General features: G+C 41.0%; 1 protein-coding gene across 1 annotated transcript in view; it reads left to right on the forward strand.

Annotated features, from left to right (window-relative positions):
* UHRF1 (ubiquitin like with PHD and ring finger domains 1) overlaps nt 1–16,634 on the forward strand; it is a 28,469-nt gene that overhangs the window by 3,817 nt on the left and 8,018 nt on the right. Inside the window, exons 3-9 of the mRNA XM_050934425.1 lie at nt 6,013–6,276; nt 6,726–6,901; nt 7,485–7,700; nt 12,804–12,910; nt 13,100–13,286; nt 15,626–15,749; nt 15,841–15,948. Coding sequence (XP_050790382.1) covers nt 6,013–6,276; nt 6,726–6,901; nt 7,485–7,700; nt 12,804–12,910; nt 13,100–13,286; nt 15,626–15,749; nt 15,841–15,948 — 1,182 coding nt within the window. The remainder of the gene's footprint in view (nt 1–6,012; nt 6,277–6,725; nt 6,902–7,484; nt 7,701–12,803; nt 12,911–13,099; nt 13,287–15,625; nt 15,750–15,840; nt 15,949–16,634) is intronic.

The following is a 16,634-nucleotide window of genomic DNA, read 5'->3' on the forward strand; positions in this document are numbered from 1 at the left end:
TCTCTAGCTGTGGCATCCACAACACTGAAGAACAAGGGAAACAGTTTTGGCCTGGGGAAGGGATCCTGACTGAAAGAATTCAGCTAGTAAGACTGCTAGAACATGTAATGAGAGAGAAATTAAGATAGGCATTAGTTGCATTTTACATTTATTTTCTTGTAATCAATTCTAACTTTTATGCCTTGTCATCACTTAAAACCTATCTTTTGTGGTTAATAAACTTGTTTTGTTGTTTTATCTAAACCAGTGTGTTTGGATTGAAGTGTTGGGGAAACTCCATTTGGGATAACATGATTTGTGCACGTTGTTTTCTATTAATAAAATTATGGACTTTATATGAGCTTGTATTGTCCAGGAGAGAGCTGGGGGAAAATCTGGGACTGGGAGTTTGCTGGTGTTGCTCCGCAGTGTAATTCATAAGTGGCTAGCTGTAGCACTCGTACAGTATAATTGGGAGTAATTTACATGCTGGAAGCTGTGTGTGAGGAGACTAGGAATGGTAACCTTCACAGTGAAGCATATAAAAGGCACCTCAGTTTGGAGAACTGAGGGAACAAAACTGTTAATCAGTCCAGATTGTACCCTGGGTAAATCAAGCACAGCTTTCATGTGGTGAAGACATAGTCTGTGTGGGCCTTGAGCATTACTATGTAAAGGGAATAGTATATCTTAGTATATGAGAGAGCCTCCCTGCGATTCGGGGTATGGTCGTCGTGTTCCCCCCCCCCCGACCCCCCCCCGAGCCCATTGTTTACCATCTTTGTTATTTGAATGCAGTGCTGGCAAAGATCTATTGAAGAGATGGTGGTTGTGTGCAGGGAAGAATTTACCTTTCTTTAGCTCTCATGAGTGAGAACCACATGGTATTGGGTGTTAACAGGGTGGGTTTGTGGCTTAGCAGAAGTAACTAGTTCAGGTAGCATGTCTGTTAATAGAATAGACCAAGAAATTAGTGTAAAGACAAAGGGGCTGGTTAAACAGCGCATTTGAGTAGAATATAGTGATTCAAACTGGAGAAGTACAGTGGCAAGTTTTGTCTGGTGTCAGCTGGAATAATTTTGTTTTTAAAACTATGGATTATGCTGCCATCTAGTGATTTTTTTTTTCCTTACACGTTTCTCTACTTTGTGTTTGGGATGTTCCATGAGGGATGGTGCTTGGCTGTACTTGCTGTAAACTTAGGGGATACTCCCATATACAGTCAGTGTTGGCTTTAATAGTAATTTTCATAAGCTGTGTATTTTTTCAATTTTAGTTCAGCTGTAGCTGTATAATGTGTACACACACACATACGGTCAAAGAGGGTAGGGAACATAGTTGTGGTCTGCTCAATATGAACCATTGTCCAATTAGAACATAACTTGTCTTAACTCCCCTAAACTTAATCTTCAATCAGTTTAACTGCATAGGTATGATGGTGAAGTATGATTTACAGACTGATCCAAGGGCTTGTCAACACATTGATCTGTTCAGAAGCAGCTCAATATGTGGACACGCTTATATCAGCATAAGAGTGCCCTCTTCTGGTTTAGTTTGCTGTTCTCGAATAAATGTGTCCGGACATGGAGTTATTCGGAAATAAATACTCAATTTTAAATTCACACCTTATCTTATTCTGGAATAATATTCATGTATGGGCAAGTCCTAAGATTTTTGATGATTGTGAAGAAAATTAATTGGCTGTAAACCAACTGTAGTGTTTTCCTGAGTCTGCAGGCAAACAGGTCAGTGCCTCTTGTTCAGCGCTTCATCAGTTAGTTCTGAATAATTTATTACTGCTAATTAGAATCTGATGGGTGGTGGTGGAAATGTCACTCATCAGTTTCATGTTGCTTTGCTTGAGAAAGCTATGACCTGCAGCTAAGTCAGGTGTTCAATTCATTTGGTGGTAGGATATAAAACAAAGGCTGTGGGAGTGTGGAGAATCTCTCCACCATCATAGTAGTCTGGGGAGTGCTTAAACTTGACATTTTAAATAAAAGGGATGGAGTCCCTGAACATCGTTCAGTGAGAGTGCTCTAAGAGACATTCTAATACCTCTTCTAGAAACTGGGCTTCTCACTAGGACACTAGTCCTGGACTTCACTAGTGGGGCCGTCATCTTTCATTTTTCATATCTACCTCTGTCTATGGAGTCACATACATGTTGTAATGTCTGCAGTTGTGCACACACATTGCACGTAAGTACTTTGTGCAAATAGCTGAAAACAGACCGCTGTTGTGAAGTAGATGACTGAATAAATAAATGAAATCTAGGAGTTGTCTGCTGTCTAAGATCCAGATCTATTCCTAATCCTGGTTCAACATCTTGGTGTTTATCCAAAGTAGGACAGCTCTATTTTAGTTGGTCAAAGGGTACTTGTAAGAAAAAGGCAGTTACTGAGTCTGTGAAATCACATGGTATCTATGAAAATCAGATTTTACTAGGATCTGTGTGATCTCAGATTGTTAGGTTTAGTGCTAAGTTTTTCAAGTTCTGGAATTTTTACTGCTTTGAGGGGCTATAAAGATCTTGATTCACAGGAAGTAGTCTGTCTCTGTAAAACCTGATAGCAGAGCTTTTTAAAAATCATGGGTAGCTGCTATCAAGTTAAACTTTGGCTTGGTAATCTCGAGTGATTCAGTAATATTACATTCCTGACATTATGTTGGATGTTACATTTGTGTAACAAGAATGTGTTTCCTTCCACAAGAAGTTACTACTACTATGACTAGCTGAATTTGTAGTAAAATAAGCTTAAAAGGCTCTTAAATACAGTGCTCATATCCTACACTGATTTGCATCATTAAGTTACATTCTAAAGCTTCATGCAAACTTCAGCTTGGCTAATTGGAAATTAGAGTGCTTGGAGATGGAAGAAACCCCTTTTATTTTACTTGACATTTTTGCTTTAGCAGCACGTATAACCAATTTTTCCCTCAATTATGGTTACTGCCTTCTGTTAATTGTTCTAACAAAAACAAACCCCACAGTTGTAAAGGGAACACTTGCCACTTGTCTGAGGGAAATAGCTAGGGTTTGTTCAATATGAATCTCCTGTCATGCTGGCTGGCTGCTAAATTCTCAGAATGCGTGTGGTGGAGTACTCTAAGTACAGTGTTGATGTATTGGGGTACCATCGGAAAGCTGAGAGGTTATTTTCTTGTGTTCATGCAGAACTATGCACCAAGCTGTATGCCTTGGGAGCTGCCAGAAGTACATTTGAGTGAGATTCTGCAGAGATTGTTCGCGTATTTGGCATATGAAGAAGGATTCCTTTTGAAGGAGTCAAGAGGATAGAGAATATTTTGGAACAAATTTGAAACAAATGCAGAACTTTAGCTCTCATTCAGTGCTTAAATGCCATGGTGCCTTTATAAGTAACTTGAATGTGTACAGACACTAACAAATAATGGCTGTTCTAAAATATTTGGGGTCCTGTTTCACAAATTGGGGCCAATCTTATCTTGGAATCGAGCTATCGGGGTAGTAGGTGGAATCAGGCTGTTTGTTTCTTCCCTTTTTAATGTTATTGCTAGAGTTGGAAGATTAAGATGAGTTGCAAAGCTGGTCCAGGGGCCCAATCAGCTATTTGCTTTGCTTGCGCTTAAGGCCAGCCTTGCTTTTTTGGTAAACATTTTTGCTAAAGAAGTTGTCCCATAGTACTTTTCTCCAGTGTGGACACAGTTCAGAGAAACTTTATTTTTTTTTTTAAAACCCTACCAATCAAATACTGGTAGCCCTGATGCAGGCAAGGTTCCTGCACCCAGAACTGTTTTATGGGTGTTCACCCACGAAAGCTTATGCTCCAAAACATCTGTTAGTCTGGAAGGTGCCACAGGACTCTTTGCTGCTTTAACCACTGATGTAACTTTACCCTGCTAAAAAACAAGCCTAATCAAATATGTACCAGAGTTATGGACCCCCTCTGGTTTTAATACCTGACCCAGTGGAGATATTTTGTTGTTTTCCTAGTGTAGGTGGGGCTTTGAGAGTCTGAGCTTTGGTTGCCATCATCCTTGAAAAAAAGAACTTGAATGGTACTCTTGTGAAAGCCATTATTAACATCACTGCTTTCTTGGCTGGAGAGGTGATTGTTCTTTCCTCCCTTCCTAGCTCCCTACCTCCTTGCTTTAGCTCATTTTTTGCATGGTCTGTTAGTGAAACTTGCTGATGTTTTTGCTTCCTGAAAAGCTGATATTTAACAAAGAAGGGTTTTTGTAAAATACAAGATTTGCTCTAGTTAATATGTGGGTAAAGATAGTAGTATAGTCGGGACTTTTAACAAGAATTCTTCCAAAGGTGAAGTGTCTCAAGGTACTCCTATTTAAATAAATGACTATTGGACATTGACACACTGGGGCCTTGAATTAATAAGAGCTTTGGGAACAGTTATTAACAGAGATTAAAACTTCCTCTGCAAATTGCAGTGCTTTTGGCAGAGCGTAGATAAAGCAGCATATTGTTATTGTTGGCTATGAAGGAACTAGTGCTGCTGTTTAGATCCCCAAGGTATCTTATTTTGTTTCACCTTGTTTTGGGTGAGGCAGGGAATGTAGCTTGCACAGATGTTAGCATCCTCAAATGCATGAGGGAACCAAAGAAAACTTTAAAAAATGCAGACTTAAGAGAGCTGTGAAGTGTAATACTAGTACTGGATTGCTATGTATTTAATGGAGTATTCTCTAGTATGAGATCAGAGGGACTGGACCACAAGAGACTCATTCAGAGCACAGAGATGGAATAATGGACTCTGATGGAGAAAATGTTTGAGGGTAGGGTTTAGGATGAGATTTTTCCCCAACATAGTGCCTTTCCTGATTTGAAGTCTGTCAAGTTTGTGATCTGATTCTTATTGCAAAATGATGGAAGAGGGAAAAAACCTCCAATAATAAAACATTTTGCATCCGATATTGCTGCTTTCAGCATGTCATCTAGTACTCTATGCTCCTGTGGCTGCTCCTTGTGCATGTTCTCTCATCCTGTGCTGCTCTCTTCTTGACTGTGTCCTTTTGGTGTTCTCTATGCTATTCTTCTGATACTTATTGCTAGTTGGAACCTGATTTTTGTGATACCATTACTCTGGTAGTAAGTATAAGAAGATTCAGCTGATTCTCGATTTTATGGATTTGATTAGTGCTATGATTCTTCATCTATTCACAGGAAATAACTTGACCTTTGCTGTTCTTATCCATATTTCCAGTAGTAGCCCCATAACTATTTTATGCCATGAATCATAATTCATTCTCAGTGATTCTTCTGAAGTGCAAGTTTTTGTGGTTAACTTGTTTCCCGCTGATAGAGAACAAAGCTCTGAGGATCACTTTTTTTGTGTGGTTTGGGCTGGGAGGAATGATGATTTCCTGTAGAATTTCTATTAGTCAGACCTTAAATATGTGGTGAAGCTTGTCTAAATTGCTAAACTTTCTCCAGCATCAAGTCTTATGCTTTAAATCTGGAATAGTAGTACTTCAGTAACTTCAAGAACTTTAAAAGGTACAGATTTATTTGGTCATCTATTTATATAGTCAAAAGTCAGAGTTCTGCCGTTGTGCAATGCCACTTTTCCAAATTTTAATTTAACTTTCCTTCAAGTTAGCTTTGATTAGACACAGTCCAGTCTTGTGAATCTGTAGACTAATTCCAGTGACTACAACTTCTGCTGGCTTTGCTGACCAGCTGCAAAGTGAAATTAAGACTGGTTCATTTCACACTGCCATTCAGAACCTAGTTAGAGAAGTGGAGTGACTTGGCCACTGAAGCAGTTCTACCATAGCGCGGATGCATTTTTTTTTTCTCCAGTATTTGCATCCGAGTTTGTTCTATGAACAAAAAAATTTCCAGACAGTAAGAATAAAAATCTGCTAGACACTCAAATGTTTGAAAATTACAAATATTGCTTAATTCTTGTTAGTGCTTTTCAAGTATAGTTTGTACATATACCTGCAAATGTAATCAAAGGCAGTTTTGAGTTGGCTTTAAAATATAAATGAAATTTAACTAGATTGTTACTTTCTCAATTTATCCTGTAGATGGAAGATGGTCACTCCCTCTTTGACTACAATGTTGGATTGAATGATATTGTTCAGCTACTTGTAAAACAGAGCCCTGCTATGCTTCCTACTGTTAATAAAGAGAAGGACTTGGAACTCTCAGATACAGACTCTGGCTGCGGCTCAGGCCAGAGTGAGTCTGATAAGAACTCCAACAATGGCGAGGGTGCAATAGAGTTGGAGTGTCAGCCTAGTACAGTAGCACAAGCTGACTGGGTTGATCCAGGATTTGGACTCTATAAGGTGAGTGTACGCTAGATTCCTTTCTCAGGTACAAAGTACTATACAGAAATGAACAGCAAAGCCTCTTTCTAAAACCTTTGAGAAACTGTTTGCTCAGAACAAATACCTTTTTTACATGCTTTTTACAGTGGAATTTTTAAGGTATGAGTGTTTTTACTGACCGAGTACAGACTATGACCATCTTGCAAGGCTGTCCTACATTATTTACTAAACCAATGTGTGCTTGATGATGCACAGGACAAATGTTAAGACAAGTCCTGACCCTGTCAGAGAGAGAGGGAGAAGTCAGGATGTGCTGTGGGACCATCAAGAGAGTTCAAACATAGTTTTTTTTGGGAAATATAACTAGCCACTTGTAACAATCTAAGCCCTGTAGAGAGTGGCTTAATTGAGTTTCAAGCTTCCTCTGAAAATTTATTTTGGAGAGTTACATGTCTTGCTTTGTTTAGATCAACGAGTTTGTAGATGCTCGGGATATGAACATGGGAGCATGGTTTGAAGCCCAGATTGTAAATGTGACCAGGAAAGAGAAGGCTGCAAATGAATCAAGTGATAGTGATACAGAGTCTGAACTGCAATCAACTGCTGCTGAAGAAGATATCCTATATCATGTGAAATATGAAGAGTGAGTTATAGCTAATGAAGGTCATTTGATGATGTTGGAGCATTTGGTCATGTAGAGAAGCAAGATTTTTGGCCGGGTTTGCACTAGAAAGCTTTATCAGCATAGCTGTATTGGTAGGAGTATGAAAAAAAAAATTCACACCTTTAAACAACAAAGCTATACTGGCGAAAAAGCCCTTTTACTGGTATAGCACCTTCCATTTGGAGAAATGTTTGTTAAAGCTGCATTTGGCAACATAGCTCTGCCATCTGTAGTGCCAAACCATTTTAAGTGCAGACAGGCTGTAACACTGCCAGCTTGTCTGAACTGTTTGCACTTTAAAACTAGAGGATAAGTAGACCAGAGTGGAGAAGTGTCACTTTTTTGTTGAAGACTAACTAAATGGCCAAAATATTAAATGGGATGCAGCACTGAGAATTTTGGTGTGCCCTATTCTAGCAATGGATATGCTGGGAGAGAGAAGAGAATCAACTTGAACAGTTGAATGTTATCGTGGCATTGACTGTTCTTAAAAACAGGTGGTTAATGTAATGTGAAAATTAGATTATATTAAATAATGTAACCCTTTTTTCCCCCATAAAAGCTACCCAGAGAATGGAGTTGTAGAACTGAGTTCAAAAGATGTACGTACTCGAGCACGGACTGTTTTGAAGTGGCACCAACTAGAAGTGGGGGAAGTGGTGATGGTCAACTATAATCCTGATGAACCAAAAGAGAGAGGTTTTTGGTATGATGCAGAGATTCTGCGAAAACGGGAAACCAGAATGAACAAGGAGATGTATGCAAAGATACTGCTTGGGTAAGTAATCCTGATCCTAAAAGAATGAAATAGAGATGTAGAGTCCCAAAATGACTTTGAAATGTTCTGTTTGCAAGTATTGCTCTTCTTGTCATTGCCTTCAATAAAGAAACCAATTACTTCCAACTCTTTTAAAAAAGCAAACTTGGTTATGGTGCTAATAAGACTAGCAAGCTGAATGGAATGTAAAATTCTAACTCTTAGGCCTTGGCTACACTGGCCCTTTACAGTGCTGCAACTTTCTTACTCAGGGATGTGGAAAAAACACCCCCCTGAGCACAGCAAGTTACAGTGCTGTAAAGCGCCAGTGTAAACAGTGCCGCAGCGCTGGGAGCGCGGCTCGCAGCACTGCAAGCTAATCCCTATGGGGAGGTGGAGTACATGCAGGGCTGGGAGAGCTGTCTCCCAGCGCTGGCGCTGCGACCACACTCGCACTTCAGAGCGCTGCCGTGGGAGCGCTCCCATAGCAGCGCTGTGCACTTGGAAGTGTAGCCATACCCTTAGCTATTTGTTTTACTTCTGTGGTTCATTTTGATTTGGACAACGGATATTAGACCAGTGAGTTCCACTTGTTAGTTTTAATTCCTGACAATGATTATGAACATTGTCAGGAAAGGTCTACAGTCAGATAAAAAATTTTGAGAGAGCGAGAGAGCGAACGAACGAACTCATGTTTCCATTTTACAAATGCTGTGTAGAAAAATCCCTTTGTGTATAAGTTGCCATGTTAAGCTCCTTTTGACCAAGTCCTGATCGAGAACATGAAGGTAGATGCAAATATCTGGACCCTATGAACCCATGCCTTTTGAGAAAAAAGTATATTTAAAAAGAGGCAGTGTTCTATTGTTACATCATTTAAATGTTAAACTTTTTTTTTTTCTAGGTCTTATCTGCACACTTTTATTTTGTGTTTGGTGGCAGTTTTTAATTTGCACATTTTTGGCCAACCTTGCAAATGGCTTATACTCAAATCAGTGGCAATTTTGTTTGTGTATAGTGAAGTATTTGAATGTGGCATTTGGAAAAAGAAGACTAAGATTTCAGGGAATGTTCTAGGCATTGATCAGAACCCTGTTGATTTTTAGGGAATTCAGAAAACTGAAAATGGGGGGGCATATAGTGTCTCTCTCAGCTCTTTAGCAAACCCTAGCTTCTAGAATCTAGAACCTCTGCAATTGTCTACAGATCAAAGAACTGCTTGATGGTATCCATTAATACCTTCCAGCATAATAAACTTGTTCACCTTTGCTCATCATATCAATAGTTTTAATATATTAACACACTGACTTTTCTCCAAGACAGAAAAATGAATAATGGCGCAGGAGGAAGTACACACACAGTCTCTGGAATGGGAAGGGAGAATAGGGGAAGGGGAAAGGTTGGGCTCACGCAGTCCCTTACATGTGAGGGAAGAGGGTAATGAAAGTTCATACAGAGCCCTGCCATGGGGAGGGAAAAATGGAGCATGCTGGAATAGGGGTGGGGGTTGCTGTTTTGTGATTTAGCCCTGACCACTAAGGGATTGTCAGGACTTTCTCTGTAACTCTGGTTGCCTTAAATGGTAATGCTGCTGTGGCTTAAAGCCCTGACACTAACAAGTAGCGTGCAAGTCACACCCTCGCGTCCACCATCCAGTTACTTTTTGAAAAGTAACCCCAACACCCGCTTCATCTTGAATTTCCTCAAAACAGTCTGCCTCTGTAGCATCCAGTCCTCTCCTGTAACATTAAAAGAACAACATTTAACCACCTGTGAAAGAGGCAATATACTGCAATTCATTAAATGAATTTTTGACAAATACTTATTTCAATCACAGCACTGAATTGGTTTAGAGTAAAAGTAAAACACTTATTAAACAAAAAGTCAGAGGCTTAAGTGATGCCAACTATAAGGAGTAAAGACAGAAAGGGTTACAAATAAGTAAAAATGTTTCTAAGATGAAAATGCAACTTTGGCAAGTTACAATCTTTGCTGAGCAGGTTTCTCACCTATATTCAGTCCCTAGAGACTTCAACAGCCTTGGTTGAAGACCCAATGTTTTGTGATTTCAAGAGCTCTGGTCCCTAAGTGATGGACCACTAAGTAGTTTTCTCTCCTTTTTTATAGTCCAGGCAACCTTTAAAATGTATTATTTGAAAAGTAAGCCCAGACTAAGCTGCTCTCTCCTGCTTGATAGGTTTGTTTACCTTATGTGTTAATGTATCTTCTTTGTCTCTGCCTGATGATCAGGCAAATGCATGTTCCCTTGACTAAGGCACAATGTGCTTATGCATTCCTTGCCAAACACACTTTAAGAATACAATTATGTGCTAGAATTATATCTTTTATACATGACCTACACATATATCACTCTAATATTAATGATGAGTGAGTTATTAGTTTTTCCAATGAGATGTTACATGACACCTGTTGGATATATATCTTAATACTGTTAGGTGTAGTATGTCGGGCCTGATGAGTTACTGACACAGAACAATGAATTACCAATGGGTCTTTGTGTTATGGGGGGCATACAGAATCCCTAGTGGGTGATGGGAGTTTGGAGGATCCTGGTAAGGGGGAATGGAAGGTGTGGGAGCAATAGGGATACACTCTAGACCTGGTATAGGGGAATGGGAAACACACAACGCATGCCATGGGGGGGATATAGGAATGGCACAGAGCTACTGGTGTGGGAGCAGAATGGGGGACCCTGGTATGGGAGGAGGGTGGGGTGGGGGGCACATTGAGACCCTGGCACAAAAGAGATTGGGAGGAAATGTAGGGAGTTCTTGAAAAAGAGTGGGATGAGGGGTGGCACATGGAGTGTTCAGGTTCCATAATAAAAGTTTGCAACCTTTTGAGGCTATCGTAATAATTTAAGCATAGTTTTTTGCTGAGAAACTCTTCTGTGCTGTAGGTTCAAAGTCTGCAAAGTTCAGCTCAGCCCCTAAATCTACTTCAGGTAGTGTTGCCTCCAGCCAATCTTGTCTGCTGTGTTAAGGGATATTAAACCCTTCATGGGTGAATTTATTTAATGTGAAAAGGAATTCAAGTTGGTAGTAAGGATTGTAAACTTTCAGGCAGAGGCTGTCTTTTGGTCTCCATTTGGAATCTAGGTGGAGTCCTGGTCCATGACTAGAGCTCCTAGATGCTACCTCAAAACAAAGAACAGTATGGGTGGGAGACCAGGCTAGAGGTGCTGGAAACAGCCTGGAATTGGTGGGTGTGGAGTAGTCAAAGTGCAGCTAGAGTAAAGAGGCTGTTAATAGAGGAGGAATTTGCTGTGGAACTGGATTGAAGAGGCATTGGTTGGCCAATGGCAGAGAAGCAGTGGCATAAGGCAGGCATGTTCCAGGTGGGTGTGGAAAAGACAATTGAGGAGGGTGGACATGCTGTAGTGGAGGAGCAGACACTAGAGCCTGGGAAGAAATGACCAGCTGCGTAAACAAAGCTTTAGTTTTACATAATAGCCCTAACTTGACTGAAATAGCTCCTTGGAATGAATTGATTAAAGCTCCTGTCATTTTTGTAAGAACAGGCATTACTGGCATGCTTTTAAAGAAACAAAACAACATCGTTAGCACCTAACTCCGAACCCAATCACCATTTAATGCTCCGTTGCAAAGACTTGGGGAACTTAACACACATTTTAAAGACTTTTTTTCACACAGGTTTTGCACCACTATAACTATGGCCACGTCCAGACTAGGAATTAAAATCGATTTTAGATACGCAACTTCAGCTACGGGAATAACGTAGCTGAAGTCGAATTTCTAAAATCGAGATACTCACCAGTCTGGACGGGGCGCCATCGATGTCCGCGGCTCTCCGCGTCGATTCCGGAACTCCGTTCGGATTGATGGAGTTCCGGAATCGATGTAAGCGCGCTCGGGGATCGATACACCGCGTCCAGACTAGACGCGATATATCGATCCCCGAGCAATCGATTTTAACCCGCCGATGCCGCGGGTTAGTCTGGACGAGGGCTAAAAAGCACTTTTTGTACAGGAATAACTGCATCTATACTCAAGTATCAGAGGGGGAGCAGTGTTAGGCCTTGGCTACACTGGCAGTCTACAGTGCTGCAAACCCCCCCCCCCCCCCCGAGCACTGCAAGATACAGCCCTGTAAAGCACCAGTGTAAACAGTGCCCCAGCGCTGGGAGCGTGGCTCCCAGCGCTGCAAGCTAATCCCCATGAGGAGGTGGAGTACGTGCAGCGCTGGGACCACACTCGAAGGGTATGGCTACATTTGGAATTTCAAAGCGCTGCCGCGGCAGCGCTTTGAAGTGTGAGTGTAGTCAGAGCGGCAGCGCTGGGAGAGAGCTCTCCCAGCGCTGCATGTAAACCACATCCCTTACGGGTGTAGCGTGCAGCGCTGGGAGCCGCGCTCCCAGCGCTGCTGCCCTGATTATACTGACGCTTTACAGCGCTGTATCTTGCAGCGCTCAGGGGGGTGTCTTTTCACACCCCAGTTGCAGTGTTGTAAAGTGTGAGTGTAGCCAAGCCCGAAACTTCAAAGCGCTGCTGCGGGAGCGCTGCCGCGGGAGCGCTTTGAAGTGTAAGTGTAGCCATACCCTTAGTCTGGATCTGTAAAAGCAGCAAAATGTTCTATGGCATCTTACAGACTAACAGACGTACTGGAGCATGAGCTTTTGTGGGTGAATACTGACTTCATTGGATACGACGTCGGTATTGACCCATGAAAGGTCATGCTCCAATACGTCTGTAAGGTGTCACGGAACATTTTGCTGCATCTATACTAGGGTGTTTTTGTGTTACCTTTAACTATATCTGTTTCTAAATCAGTATAACTGCCCAAAAATGGGGTATAGACCAGCGGTTAGTACTGTTGCTGCTGTCCAGCTGCAGACTAAGGCCACATCTATACTATGGGCACGATAGCAACATAGCTACAGGGCTGTTGCCTCATTGACTATTATAAATCTGTTAATTGATCATCTTGTACATGATCCAGAATGCTTAATTGAAATTACTTGTGATCCAGGATATACTGCACCTGCCTCCCAGTCTGCATTACGTAGTATACCTGTGCAGCAGTGAGGTTGGTTTGTTTTTTTTTAAAGGCTGATTTTGTTGACTTATGAATTTCTACCCTTAGGGATGCTGGTGATTCCTTGAATGACTGCAGAATTATCTTTGTGGATGAAATTTACAAAATTGAAGAACCTGGCAGTGTTAGTCCAGCTAGCACCAGCCCCTTAAAAAGTGAGATGTTTTTTTTTCATTGTCCTTAAACTTTACACTACATCCTATTGTTATGATGATGGTATTGGATACCCAAGAAAATTAAACTTTTTAATATGTTTGTGATTCGAGGCTTTTTGTCCATTTTAGTGTAACTAGTATTTTCTGAAATCTGAAGCAGCAGTAATTGTTGTTTCTGTGTGTTCATAGGGCAGAGTGGGCCAGTGTGTAAACATTGTAAAGATAACCCAAACAAGACCTGCAGGATGTGTGCCTGTCATGTGTGTGGAGGTAAACAGGATCCAGATAAACAGCTAATGTGTGATGAGTGTGACATGGCTTTCCACATCTACTGCCTCAACCCTCCCCTTAGTAACATACCAGATGATGAGGACTGGTAAGTCATGAAAGTGCCTGCTCAGTATTGTAACTTGTATGTATGTAGACTTTAGGTAGTGAAAAGTGTAAGGCCTTGTGTACACACATACACATCTCTGAAGGTGTGTGTTTTAACCAATTTTGTTATACCAGAGCAAGACCCCATGAATGATGATAAAATCAATTTAAAGCTGAATTATAGCTATTTAATTTTAGTTCAAGTCAATTCCTTTCCTTAACTATAATTCAGGTTTAGATTGGTTTGTTTGTTTGTTTGTTTGTTTTTTTAATTGATTTCAAGAGATTTTGCTCATATTTATTAACACACTGTCAGACATTTTTGTAACTTTGGCCTGTCTGTGCTCTAATGTCGCCCAAACACCCAGTGTAGATGTGGCTAGGTCTACAGAATTTTTCTGTTGACCTAGCACCGCCTGTTGGAGAGAGTGATTAACTACATTGATGGAAAAGCCTTTGTCAATCTAGAAAGCGTTTACACCAGTGGTTCTCAACCTCTTTACCAGTGTGGGCTGCATATACAGCTCTGTCATGTGGGCCACATCCATACACTATATATTCTAGCCATGTGGCCCTGAGGATGTCTCATGGACCGCGGCTGTATGCTGATTGTGCCACATGTTAAGAACCACTGGTTTACGCTATGGTGCTACAATGTCACGCTTGCGGTGTCATAGCTGTGCTGCTATAGCAGCTGTGCTGTAGACAGGCCTTTTTTGTGTATAGTCAAGGCCGAAATGTAAAAAATAGTTTTGATGGAGGCTATGCCTTCTAGAAGTATTAGGATATAACTATGTAAGACTTTACTAGCCCTATTAAGCTATGCCTTATCTAAATTCGGATGGATCTTTGTGAATGAGGCCTTGTCTACACTACAGGGGAAATTCTATCTAAGCTACGCAATTTGAGTTACATTAATAGCATAACTCAAATTGACGTAGCTTAGATCTACTTACCATGGGGTCCACGCTATGCAGTGTCAACTGGAGTTGCTCTCCCATTGACTCCCCCGTCTCTTCTATCGATCTGGTGGAGTACAGGAGTCGACTGGAGAGCAATCTGCAGTTGATTTAGTGGGTTTTCACTAGATCCACTAAATCGACTGCAGCTGCATCGATCACTGCTCGTTGATCCCCCTAGTAAGCGTAGACGAGCCCTAAGACTGTTCTGAGCTTTGGATCATTTGATGAAACACAAATGTTAGTTTATAGTACTAAAAATATGCTGGGCTTCTTACAGAAACGTATGAAAACCAGGTCTGTGATTCAGTTAAAAATCTAAAATACATTTAGTAACAAAGCGAAGTTTATAGCATCATAAGCATGGGGTTTCTTCAGCCAGATTATTACTCTTCTTATAGGTAAGTTTCTTGAATGGTAGTTCTATGAACAGTGCTGATTTTGTGGAAAGCAAAATAAGCAGCCACTTTGCTGCTGTTAACACTCACCAATCCAGTTCGAAAATATGCAGCACATACATTTCACAAGTTAAAACTTTCTCCTGGTCTCCTTGGACTAAATTTTCTAGAGTGATTAGTGATTTGGGGGGGTGGGGGCGGGGATTGCTTCAGTTGACTCCTTAAAGGGGTCTTCAGTACTCTGGGACTCAAGTCCCTTTTAAGGCATCTCAACTTGGGCAAGCAAAATAACTAGATTGGAGGGGGGGGGTGGCTGGGCGGAGCAGTAGGCACTCTTCTCTCAATGCTGCATTGTTGTGGAGGTGATGATGGCTTATGTACTTTTAAAACTAGGACATACAGATATCTTATCTGATAAATGCTCTCTTGTCAATGTGATCTTTACAGTTGCTAATCTGACTTGTAGTCTTCATTGATAGAAAAAAATGTAGCCCTTTGGCAGAATGTGAATGATGCAATTTGTTTTAGTACAGGTTGCAGTCACTTGCAGATCCTATCCATAGTGGAGTCAGAATGATGCCAGCTAGTTGAACAGCTATTGCAGACTTTGTGTATGTCTTACCTTACCCATCATGAACAGGCCTTTTTTTTTGAGACCCATGTCTGCTAAAACATGCTATATGTTAACATTCTTTTCTCTTCCACATGCTCTGTTCCAACATTCCGTAAATTGGCTTTATAATATTTCTCAGAAACAGCCCTGTCTATGGTGGCCAGGAAAGCTGTGCAAGAACCCTGTCTGAACAGCTGTAGTTAGTACAATTTTAATTCTCTTGTTGAGAGGCTGTCAGTAAGGGGTGTACGCAACTTCAGATAAACTTCCCAAGTTTCTACTTTATAACCCACCAATACACTCTGAGAAAAACACCATTTTTAACTTGAGGGGCTACCACAAGCTAATTTTTATTGGCTGGCAATTTTAGGTATTGCCCTGAATGTCGGAATGATGCAAGTGAAGTGGTTTTAGCAGGAGAGAAGTTAAAAGAAAGTAAAAAGAAGGCAAAGATGGCATCTGCTAATTCATCCTCTCAGAGAGACTGGGGCAAGGTTGGTGTAAAGCTTGTTTTGTCTTGTATATTAATATGTAAAGCATGATGATCGATGGCAGTTCTTAGATATGGCTTTCTCATTGAAACAGGGTATGGCATGTGTGGGTCGCACGAGGGAATGTACCATTGTCCCCTCTAACCACTATGGACCAATTCCTGGGGTTCCAGTTGGCACCATGTGGAAATTCAGAGTCCAGGTATGAAATAACAGTGCTGGAGTGAACTTCCAGAGTGGAAAATGGGAATGATGTAACTCCTTGCCCAAGGAATTTGAATCGGAAGCTAAGTTGGCACACTTGCCACAGGACTTCAGCGTGCAGAGAGGAAAAGACTGGCTTTGTCTGTTGCGAGTGTGAAGTGTGGGGAATTGTTTTGTCTTACACTTTTGATGTAAAAAAGACATGAAACATTTTAAAAATACAAACACAAGCAGACAGAAAAAACAATCTTCTACAGTCTTGCTGGAAACTTCCTTTGAGGCCCTAGATATGTGAAAAAGGGGGGCTCTTTCACCCCATAATTGAAGGGAGTGAGGAGTGTGAACTGAATTAACCAGAATGCTTCCTCCCTCGCCCCCAAACTTTTGTGTTATGAACAGTTGGAATAAAATTGCTTTCCCTCTCAACAGTTTCACTTCCTTGATATCTGGAACATCATATACTTCCTAGTTGTTTAGCTGGCAGTCTTCCAGCACAAACATTAAGATAAAACCTGAATTTCTGATGGTTACCCTCACATAGTCAAGCTATTGTTTTAGAGGGGGAAAAAAGTAGATTTGCCCTTTATGGGTTACTCTTAAGACTTCATTTGTTCCTCCTCTCTTCAACCTGAAGTTATAGGGCCCAATTCATTGTTTTTCTACACCTTGGGGAAAGCAGATGCA

This window comes from Gopherus flavomarginatus, chromosome 24 (genome assembly GCF_025201925.1).
Source record: "Gopherus flavomarginatus isolate rGopFla2 chromosome 24, rGopFla2.mat.asm, whole genome shotgun sequence".
NCBI lineage: Eukaryota > Metazoa > Chordata > Testudines > Testudinidae > Gopherus > Gopherus flavomarginatus.